Here is a 12,123-nt window from a genome sequence, read left to right as displayed (position 1 = left end):
AATAAACTCAACAGCACCAATCAACAAAAACAACAATTTAATAGTCACTTATATGTCTTTGTTTTTTAGCTATTGTCCTATTGTTGCCAACTCATGGCAACCCCATGCCCAATGAAACAAAACTTGTATATCAGATAACGTTCCTTTTTGATCCACAATATTTCTATTGTATTTCTAAAAGTGGAATATCAGTTTTTTTCTTCCTAGTCTTACTTAGCCTGGAAGCTCCTCTGAAAACTGTTTAGCTTCATAGCAACATGCAAGCCTCCATTGACAGATGACCAAAGGCTGTACATGACTGTATTGATTGGAAATTGAACCAGAATTCTGTCATGGGAAGTGAGAATTTGACAATATATTGATGTTTTTAAGTGCTGTTGAATCACTTCTGACTCATATCAACCCTGGATAGGATTTCTGAGGCTATAAACCTTTATGAGAACAGACAGTCTCATCTTCCTCCCTTGGAGCAGCTGATGGATTTGACGCACTGATCTTGTGGGTTACAATCTAGTGTTTATGCTGCAGAGCTGCTGCTCTCCCCACTACATATATTTTGTTATTGCTGTTGAGTGTCCTTGAATCGATCTCTACTCACAGATACCCTGTATGGAGTTTCCAATGCTGTAACTCTTTACCTACGTATATAAAATGAACCATCACATCTGATATGACTTTGGTTATTTAGCCAAATTACTCAACTCTATGCTGGTAAAAAAGCAAATTCCTATTAATCTTGTGCAAAAAAAATCACATTGCTATAAAAACTAGTGGGTTGTTTCTGAATTTGAAGTATCAGAAAGAATAAGGTACTATATAAATACTATGCATCTCTAGGCTATTACATTCATTAGAGATAAATGTAGAAAACAAATTATCTCTTTATATCCTTAAAATCTAAAACCATACTTAGTGTCATGGAATAGATTCTGACTTACAGCTACCCTATATAGGGTTCCAAGGCTGTAAATCTTTTCAGGAACAGAAAGTCTCACCTTTCTCTGTCAAGCTCCTCGTGAGCTCAAGCCACTGACCCTGTGGCTCCAAGTCCAGTGTGGCTCCAAGTCCAAGCATATATTTCTTATTGTTATCTTACAGTGCCACCATGCACATATTTCTTATTGTTGTTGTTAAATGCCATCAAGTCGGTTATGACCCAAAGCGACCCTTTATAGGGCTGCCGAGGAGCAGCTGGTGAGCTTGAACCACCGACCTTGCGGTTCAAACTGACTTTGTAGTACAGCACATTTACCCACAGTGCCACATCCATTAAAAATAAGAACTCCCTCTGATAAAAAATGGAAGAACCTCGATTACAAGCTACTGAGGTTTTTCCAAAGCAATGCAAATAATAGGAGGATATGTTGAGGTTCTTTACCCCCAATTGTCCCACTTCTGGAGCAAAGCAGCTGGCTAAATACCATTATATCTCATAGTTTCTAACAAAATGAGAATTTATGAATTTAGCCCCTATGCTGAAACATAAAAAATAGGCACTTACCTGAAGTCCTGGTGTGGCACGGTTAGCATAAATACTGGATCACAAGGTCGGATTGAACCACAAGATAGGGTTCAACCCAGGTGGAAACCTGGTTGGCCAGGAGTATGGCAAGACCTGGGGACTCTTGGGCCCAGAGTCAGTGATACAGCCACAGAGGACTAGAGCAGAGAGTGAAGTGTCCAGCTGATAAGAAGAGAGGGCATATGCACAAGAACACCACACTTGCAGATAATACCCACTTGACCTGGCTTCAATGGCTGGATGATCAGAACTCAACTAGAAGAAGAAAGAAGAGGGCAAAAAAGAATAATCTGATACAATTTGTTGTTGAAGTTGACCTACCCCTATGGATGCAGTAGGTCAAAAGAGGGAACAAATCTTTACAGCGAAGATCATTCCCACACCCTCGATACACAAGATATATAGGGATGGGCAACTTAGACATTGACTAACCCAGAATGGTAGGGCTACAAAGGCAAGAAGTGATTAGCTTACAAGCTTTCAAGAGGTAGCCTAGATCCAGAGGGGGTGGAGGAAGGTAGAATCTCCACTGAGTAGTATCCAATCTGTCTGGGTGGGGCTGATGAAAAGAGATGGGGATAGCACTCATGTGGCATAATGGTGAATAATTGTTTTCAGGACTGACTGTGAGGGTTAGAAATGTAAAGGTAGACATTTTGTATCAAAAGGAGGAGAGTGAATGACTTTGCAGTACAGGAGCAGAGATCCTTGGGACCATCAAGGGAGAAGAGTGTAGAGCGGGACCCTACCCAGAGAAACAGTGATGCCAGAGATAGAGGCAGAGATGATGACATGGCGAGATGGAGCAGCTGGGGACTTTAGACCCAGAAAGGGAGAGGGGCTGTGTGCTGACAACCAGGGAGCAGGCTTGCAGGGTATAACCTTTGGCTGGTCGATGATGCACTGAGGAGATTGTAACCATGGCAATGAAATGATATACGATAGGATGAATGTAAAGCTAATGTTCTCCCATATAAACTATTATGTAATTCACAATAAAACATTTTTTTAAAAAGGAGATAGGGTTCAACTCTACCAGCTGCTCTTCAGAAACCCTATATTAATTTGCTATGAGTTGGAACCCAATTGAAGGCACTTAACAACAATAACAATGCACTTACCTGTCAGGGGAGATACCATGATCATGAGGGTGGTTTCCCCAGGGCAAGGCTTATCTATGACATCTGGATGTGCTGATACTGCATAATTTGTGGTAGTAGGGGGACTGTGTTCACACTCTCTCCTATATTTTTTGATGAGGAAATATAAGAGTTATGTTTTCTTTGGAAGGTTTTTCCACTGGTGTGGTGCTGGAGGACAAGTAATGAAGTACTGGCAATAAGCTAAGCTGGTGGTTCAAGTAATGTCCATCTCTGGAGATTCCTATTCAAAAAGGAGCCCTGGTGTGTGACACAGTGGGATAATGCACTTGACTGCACGGTCAGTTTGAACTGCAAGGTCTATGGTTTAAATTCACCAGCCAGCACTTAACAACAACAGCAACAAGCACATGAGGGAATTCATGAAAGTCAGGTCCAGTAACAACAAAAGCTTTTAAAGTCACTGTAATTTTGATCCTCATTCAGATTCCCAATTTTTATGCTGTACCGCTCAAAAAATAAAAAACAATTAAAAAGACACCAACCATCCCCACTCCCAACACAGCACTTTCTATTTGCTGTTGTTGTTAGGTGCCATCGAGTCGGTACCGACTCATAGCAACTTTATGTACAGCAGAATGAAACACTGCCCGGTCCTGGGCCAACCTTACTACTGTTGCCAAGCTTGATTGAGTCCATCGATGCTGCCACTTGGCCAATCCATCTCATTGGGGGGTCTTCCTCTTTTTCTCTGACCCTTCACCTATCAAACATGATATTCTTCTCCAGAAACTGGTCCCTCCTGACAATATGTCCAAAATATGAAAGACAAAGTTTGGCCATCTTGGACTCTAAGGAGCACTCTGGCTGTACTTCTTCCAAAATGGATCTGTTGGTTATTTTGGCAACCCATGACATTTTCAATATTCTCCAATAACACCATAACTCAAAATCGTCAGTTCTTCTATGGTCTTCCTTAGTCACTGTGCAGCTTTCACTTGTGTATGAGGTTCTATTCAGATGGGTACAATAATTCATTGCCATGGACACACAGAACTCAGACACCATACTCAAAGTTATGGGCAGGGCTTACTAGAGAAGTTAGCAGGTTAGAATTCAGGGTCGGAAATGTTCAGGGCACAATTCCTCCTATCAGGACAGCCTTTCCTCTGCTGTACCCACAGGGAGCTCATTCTCTGACCCTCTGCTTCTTGGCCTGGCCTCTGTCCTCCTTTGGCAGTATTACAAAGCTCTTTTAGAACTGCTGATAAATGTTAACAGAGCACAATTTCTACCATAAAGCTCAGCCTGAAGGCACTCAACTCTAACTCTGTGGGTCAACAAACCTATCTCCCCCAGTTAAGTGCCTTGAAGCACACCACCCTACAAGAAAGGTTCCTGCCCAAAGTCATTTAGCTTTATTTGCTCGATGGGCTGGGAAGTCCACTAGTCTTTCTTGTGTTCTGGCTCTTGATTCTGTGCCACTCCTCAGGTATTACATCTTTCTGTCCCTGGGTGGAAGAGGTTCAACAGACTGAGATATCTGGGTCCAAAGGATGTGCTCTATACCTGGCTTTTCTTTGATGTTATTGAGATTCCCCTCCTGCTACTGAGATGGCTTCTTTTAAACCCAGCAGGATAGTAACATTGTTCCATCCCCTCATTAGATTTCTAAGTGTTACAGTCAAGGAACTCTGGTAGTGCAGTGGTTACGAGTCAGGTTACTAACCTCAAGGTCAGCAGTTTGAAACAAACAGCCATTCCATGGGAGAAAGTTGAGGCTTTCTTCTCCTGTAAAGAAGTGGTTGTGGTGGTTATGTTCCATGGAGTTGGTTCCAACTCATAGCGACCCTGTACAGGATTTCTGAGGCTGTAAATCTTTTGGGGAGCACAAAGTCTCATTTTACTCCTGCAGAACAGCTGGCATTTTCGAACTGCTGACCTTAAGGTTTGCAGCCCGATTTGTAACCACTATGCTACCAGAGCTCAAGTAAAGATGTACAGCCTCAGAAATCCTATATAGGGTCACTATAAGTTGGAACCAACTTCATGGCACACCACCACCACCACCACCACGATCACTCATAAATGAATCATAGAATCCATCAACATCTTCCCCCACCGTCTCTTACCCAAACCCATTAAGAAAGAAAGTAATTTGGTGGATATTTACAAAGACTATGGCTGCAGGAAACATTGAATAGTTCACTACATAGCACATACATTAAATTCTGAGATTATAAAAGGAGACTTGATTAATGACTGAGTCCCTCCCATGCCACTCTGCTGGGACATGACCTTCACAATTTCTTTTCCTACATGTGGTTCATGTGAGCTCATGGCTGGTAGAGACTTTAAAGGTCATCATGCCTTGTGACTACACCAAAGCATGCACGCAGAAAGGTCAGCCCCAATCTCTTGCCATTTTCTTTCTGACAGTTAGAGACAAAGTGAGAATCAAAAGTTTGTGACCAAAGACAGAGAAATGAGACACTGAGAAAACTATTTTTATATATTCCCTCTTACACTGACAGCAAGAAGTAAATTGTTGGGATTAGTAAAAATAAAAAGATGTCTATCGTATTTTAAATCAATATAAAATTGGAGGGAGAATTTTCTTTATAAAGAAAAATTTAATTGAAATACATTATTAAGGAAAAATCTGTAACCATCACTCTTAACAAACTATGGAAGAGGTTTTCAGGAATTATTTTCCTTATTGCTTTTCACTTGTCGGTCATATTTGGATACTCAGTTTGGCTATTGCAGCATGAAATTTAATGTTTAAAATTAGATGCCTGAGAATTCAAATGAATCATCAAGATTGCAATCATTAACACAAATTTATATTTTATGAGCAAACAATTCACAAAAAGCTAATTATAATGATTTTTCTTTAAAGATGACTGATGCCAAATGAAGGACTTTTGTTTTCTTATGCTTCATATTTGAGGAGACTAATTACTTAATATCGCCAATAGAAATTGTATTCACCTAGACAATGGATGGAGTCCTGGTGTGACACTGTAGGCTAAGCATTGGATTGCTAAGGGAAATGTCATTGGTCCAAACTGATCTATACACTGTCACTATGACTCAGAACCAACTGAACACACTTAATAACAATGAAAACAATACAATATATATGTAAAACTTGTTCCTTATAAGGTTATTGTAAGATTTCTATATAGAAAACAAAGCACTTTAACTCTTGACCACCCCATCTGTGTCAGAGAATTGTGCTCCATATAGTTTTGGGTGGCTGATTTTCCAGCAGTAGATCACCAAGCCTTGCTTCCAAGGTACTTGTGGATGGACTCAATCTTCCACCTTTTCAGTTAATGCTGACTATGTTAACCATTTGAACCACTCAGGGGCTCTTTCATATGTAATGTTGTTGTTTAGTGCCATCAAGTTGGCTCCAACTCACAGCAATGGTTTCTGAGGACTGGCTTGTGGATTTGAATCACAGACCTTGTGGATAGTAGTTGAGTGCTTACTCTATAGAGCCATGTCAGTACTCCATAAATTAATTTTGCTTTCCAAACATACGTGTTGTAATAATAAAACTTATGTAAAATGTTTGGCACTGCACCTTTTCCATCCCTGTTCCTTCCATTTTAATAATTGTCCTGAAACCAGATATGTTCTGTGCAAAACACCTTCTTCACTGAAATAATTTTCTGAATAAAGTTTGCAAAGCCCCAATACAACCCTATCTGTCACAATGACAATATAAAATATTCCTTTGATTTTAGTAGTAACTCATAAATTTGACATTGCTTTATGTTACAAAAATCACTATATTTCATTTGTAATATTACATTTTTTGAAATATAATTCATATGAAATATTTCTGAATGTTTTATTTTTGTAACATGATGTTCCTCCCAATTCACTGAAGTCTCAACTTGCCACTGGAAAGAGAATTAAACATGTGTGACATGCATTTTAACTTTTTAGTACCACAAAATAATGCAAATGAAATTTAAATCCTATAAGCATTTATGCTTAAAAGATATAGAAATTCTTATACAAACAGCCTGTTTCTATGAGATATTTGTCTGGTACATTTACATCTAAAACATGAATTTATATGTTTCAAATTAAGCAAAAACAAAAAACAAAAAACTGCTACTTACCTAAATTACTTAAAATTCTCTTTTGTAATAAAATGGAATGTAAATTTTCAAGACTAAATATTGCACATTGCACATTGATATGTAAGAACCAAAGTGGTTGCTAGTATTTGTACATAGAGGAGAGCAATTTCTTTTAAGATGATGCTTGTAATCTAAATAAAATCAGAGCAGCAAATTGTCATTTTGATTTTCAACCATATCCATTTTGTGAGCAAATAGTATAAAGAGTAATGCTTGCATTTCCATATGCTTTACCAGTGACTTGGATTTTCAGAGAATGTTTTCAAATTAACCTCATCAAAAACACCAATACATTATAGAAATATCAATAAGCAAGACTTTATCACTCAATTATCTTATTATGTCTGGAAGAAATGACAGCAAATCATGTTTCATTAGAACATTTTATACTGTGCATGTACATAGATACAGTGTAATTGTAATGGATATGTACATGTATGTATATATATAAGGAGGTATCAAAAAGTTAGTGGAAAACTGCCATTGAATGATAATGGAATTTTTCCACAAATTTTTGAAGCCCTCTCATATATATGTAATATATATGCCATCTGCATATGTGTAACATTTTATAATCACAATTGCATTTTCTTTATTACTACACCATCACTTTTGCTGTGCAGTTCAGTACCACATTATTTTCATTTCAACCACAGCTACATCATTGCTATTGCCAGAATCTCTGTTTTGTTTTGTTTTTGTTTTTTCTTTTGAGAAAATATACAATTTAAAATTGTTTTTTTCTTTTTTTTTATCAGAAAGGAAAGTCATCAAGAATTAGATTTTATTTTAGGAACAAAGTAAGGTTTCATGGGAGAAAAAAACAAAGCCTTGGTGTAGAGAAGGTTTGTTCATTTTCTATAGCATTATGAAGTGTCCGTATGCTTTGATATACCAATCAATGTTTGGATCATCTTAATGGGGGAAATGACTTAATTTAACTCTATTTTGGTGTCTCAGCAAAGGTAAGTTGGCTATTTTGAGAGCTCTGAGGTTTCTTTGACTGGGGAACTTTATACTGCTGCATTTGTGAATGAACCCCTAAAATCTGCCTGGCTAAATTGTTACCTCAATTTCCCCAAGTAGAAAAGGTGGGTGGCAAGTGGGTGGTGGAGGAGGTGATGGGAACTGGTTGGGAGCTTACCAGGTGGAATTGTCTTAAAACCTGTATCTTGTATTCATAATAAGCTAGGTAAGAGACAAAGCAGTAGTAAGATGAAGAAACTTCTAGTTTAACTGATGATCTATTATTTCGTGTCCTTTAGTGTCTCTCTTTCAATGCCATTATGGAAGAGCTGGGCATCTCACTCAAGAATCAGAAAAAGTTAAAGAAAAAGTCAAGAACTAAGGGGAAATCTTCCTTCACAAGTATCCTTACTTGTCATCAGAGACGAACTCAAAGAAAAGAGACTGTGGCATGATCCCAGAAAACATCTGTAGGAAACTTTCAGGGAACAAAAAAGGATATACTCATGACAGATTTCTGGTGAAAGAATTTCTGGCAGGCATGCAAAGACATCACAAATATCTGTGCATATAACTCAGGTTATATGTACACAAAAGTTCACATCAACAGATACTACTTGGGAAATGGCGCTGTTTCTTTTGAAATGAATTTGTATGCTCATATATTTTGCATTTTCTCTTTCTCCTCCAAATAAATTGCTGTCTGTGCTTTCTAAATAATAATAAAACAGCAGGGTTGTTTGTTTTTATTGTGTTGTTGTTGTTGTTGTTTCAGAACAATTTTCATTGTCAGTTTGTTCCCCATTTCTTGCTGCTATTCAGTTTTGTTTATGAAGGATCACCTGTGGTTGAGCTTGCTGTTTTAAAGAAGCCTCTTACTCAGATAAAAAGAAGATACTGTGGAGTGGACTCTGACACATGGCAACCCTGTGTGCCGAGTAGAATTATGCTCCATAGGATTTTCACTGATGATTTTTTCAGAAATACAGTACTACCCTTTCCTTCCAAGGGACCTCTGGGTAGATTTGAATCTTCCACATTTTGGTGGTCAGCACAGCATGTTAGTCATTTGTACCACACAGGGATACCAGTTGTTTAGATAGAAAAAGTGATTTCTAAGTTTTTTAAAAAAATTGTTTTTAATAATACCAAATACCTAGTTATGATATTATAGTGAAATCATTCAACTTTGTGTTTTGAAAAATCGAATTTCATAAATAATTCAGATGGTGCTCACAATATCAGTAAGTATACACTAAAGGGATACTGAGAAGAAAAAACTCATTAAACAACAAAATAGTACTCATCACAGTGTGCACAACACTCTAGCTTCTGGGGTAACATGGTAAGGAATAAAGCTATGCTATGTCCTGGTGTGGCGCTGTGGGCTAATGAGTCAGACTGCAAAGTCCTTTGAGCTGCAAGGTAGGTAGTTCAAGCTCACCAGCTGCTCCTTGGAAACCCTATGCAGGGTCGCTGTGGGTCGGAATTGACTCGACGGCGTTTAACAACAACAACATTGTCCTCACATTACTGTCAATTCTGTTCTGATTCATAATGACATTATGCACAACAGAATGGTCCTGAACCATCTTATAATTGTTGTTACACTTGAGCCCACTGCTACTGCTACTGTGTCAGCCCACCTCCTTGAGATTCTTCCTCTTTTCTCACTGATCCTCTACTTTGCCAAACATGATGTCCTTCTCCAAGGACTGGCTGCTCCTGATACCACATCCAAAGTCTGAGAAACAAAGTTTTGCCATCTTGGTTTCTAAGGGGCATTCTGGCTGTACTTCTAAGACAGATTTGTTTGTTCTTCTGACAGTCCACAGTATTTGGAATATTTTTTTTTTTCCAATTGGTATAATTCAAATGCATCTATTCTTCTATGGGCGGCCTTATTAATTGTCTAACTTTCACATGCTTATGAGGCTATTGAAAATACTATGGCTTGGGTCAGACACACCTTGGTTCTCAGTGATCTCATTGTTTCTTTATACTTTAAAGATGTCTGCAGCAAATTTGCCTAATGCAATATGTCATTTGATTTCTTGACTGCTGCTTCCATGAGTGTTGATTGTGAATCTAAGCATAATGAAGTAGAGGGTGTGGAAATGATTCTTGTTGTAAGGACTTGTTCCCTCTTTTGAGCTACTGCTTCCATTGGTGTAGGTCAAGTTCATCAAATTGTATGAGAATACTTTTTTTTTTTTCCCTCTTCTTTTTACTTCTAGTTGAGCTCTGATCATCCAGTCACTGAAGCCAGGATAAGTGGGTATTATCTGCAACTGTGGGTGTTCTTATGCATATGTCCTCTCTTCTTATCAGCTGGTCACTTCACTCTAGTCCTCTGTGGCTATGTCACTGACTCTGGGCCCAAGAGTCCCCAAGACTTGCCACACTGCTGGCTAACCAGGTCTTCACCCGGGTTCACAGAAGTCTATTGAACTTTGTAGGGCTTAGCTCACTGCTTCATGGCTGTTTTTCCCTCACTTCCCCTTATCGGTGTTGAGCGTGGTCATCAATTACAGCGTGTATTCCCATTGAGTCTTAGTCTTGGAAGGGGGTTTGCACTGAGGGGACCCGACCACTTGCCTTGATGTTTCCTGGGCAAGCAAGTTGCTTGTTCTTGTAGTAACAGTCAGTCTGCCTATGTTGTTTTATATTTTTCCTGTAGGTCTTTCTTTCAAGAAGTATCTTCTGTTCTTCTAGCCACTCCAGGTTGGTCTGCTTATCCTTTCAAGTGGGAATTTCCCATCTCTAGAGATCTGGATGTGGTTCAGGCTTCCACCTATAGTCTTATGTACTGCAGAGGCTCCGCAGGAAGCCTCCTTTATTGGGCACATTGTAGCCCCATTTTAGGTATTCCAATCAGTTATAGGCAGAAGATGGACTTACAAGCTTTCTATGGTGATGCTTTTCGCTATTCCTTTCTCTCCCCCTCCAGTGTCTATTTTATAATATAATGCAAGGAAAACCAAGATTCAAAAGACAGCCAAGCATCTTAATATTATTCCCCCATTTTCCACATTCCAATCATGGCTCGATGTCTGTATCCCAGAACCTGTTGTTCCCAGGTTGTGCATATATCATTATTTACCTCTGTCTCACTTAGCCCATTGAGATCTGTCTAATTGTTCTCCCATCTGCTTTGTTCTTCCATTCCCCTCTCCGTACTTGAATATTGTCCCCTCCTTAGCACCCAAACTATCCTGTGTCTAATCCCTGCCTTGTGCTCCACCTTCCCCTCCCTTCCCTCACCCACCCCAACAGTCCAATAATCAACAAAGAATCCCCACCACCCACCTTTAGTATGGGTTCTTTCCCTTAGTCTTTTACAGTAGTGGTCCTATGCAGTATTACTCTTTTTGTGATTGACTAATTTCACTCAACATAATGCCCTCAAGGTTCATCCATGTTATGCATTCCATTTCATTGTTGACAATGTCCAAGTTTCCTAGATTCATACCTCATAATTCCATCTTCAGATTATTAATGGATACTTGCAACTGTTTCTCCTTATTTTGAGTTGTGCCCCATCAGTAAATGAATATCTTCAGAGCTTTACTTCATTCCCATCATTATGGTCAACTTTATTTTCAGTAAGCAGCTATGCTAGTTGTTGTGCTTCAAGTGCCTTCCACATGAAAGGACTCATCTTGTGTCACTATATCTGACAATGTTTTGTTGCTATACCTAATGTTTTCATCTTCTGATACTGTATCTGACAATGTTCTGCTGATATGCATAAGATTTTCAATGAGTAACCATTCAGAAGTAGTCTTCCTCTCTTTCTTCCAAGTCCTAATCTAAAGTTCCAGTGAAACCTGTCCATCATGGGTGACTGAGCTGGCATTTGAAAAAGCTGGCATTTAAAAAGTGACATAGCTTTCAGTATCACAGCAACACACAAGCCATCACAATATGACAAACTGATAGACAAGTGTTCATGTCTTCACATAGTTTATTGTAAGATGAAGAAGAAAACTCATCTATTACTCTAAGAAGGATTAGAAGTTACTCTAGGGAAATCAGATTCTAAAAGAACACACAACACAAGTACTTAGCCTGAATCAGGAGCTAAGACATCTTCCTGGAGGAAAAAATACAAATAAAAAACAACAACAATAAGAATCACTCAGAGTTATTCAGGGAATGGAAGTACATAAGCCAGGAAAGTCAAACAATCCAGACTGAGAGATAAGCATTTTCATGGAAGGCATGAAAATGAAAGACAGCAGGGCCAGCATGTTGAAGAAGACAAGAATTTGGTGTGGCTAAACTGTGGGTTAATGTGCTAGACTGCAACGTCAATTTGAACAGGAAGGTCAGTGTTTCAAGCTCACCAACTTTTTCCTCAGAATTCCCA

At 38.8% G+C, this 12,123-nt stretch overlaps 1 protein-coding gene across 1 annotated transcript in view; it reads left to right on the top strand.

Moving 5' to 3' along the window:
* Positions 1-8,493, top strand: part of GRIK1 (glutamate receptor, ionotropic, kainate 1) — an 828,690-nt gene extending 820,197 nt beyond the window's left edge. Inside the window, exon 16 of the mRNA XM_006862518.1 lies at positions 8,051-8,493. Coding sequence (XP_006862580.1) covers positions 8,051-8,206 — 156 coding nt within the window. The 3' untranslated portion in view covers positions 8,207-8,493. The remainder of the gene's footprint in view (positions 1-8,050) is intronic.
* The last annotated feature ends 3,630 nt before the right edge of the window (positions 8,494-12,123 follow it).

This window comes from Chrysochloris asiatica, unplaced genomic scaffold, assembly GCF_000296735.1.
Source record: "Chrysochloris asiatica unplaced genomic scaffold, ChrAsi1.0 scaffold00049, whole genome shotgun sequence".
Taxonomy (NCBI): domain Eukaryota; kingdom Metazoa; phylum Chordata; class Mammalia; order Afrosoricida; family Chrysochloridae; genus Chrysochloris; species Chrysochloris asiatica.
This window is presented reverse-complemented; position numbering and strand designations above follow the sequence as displayed.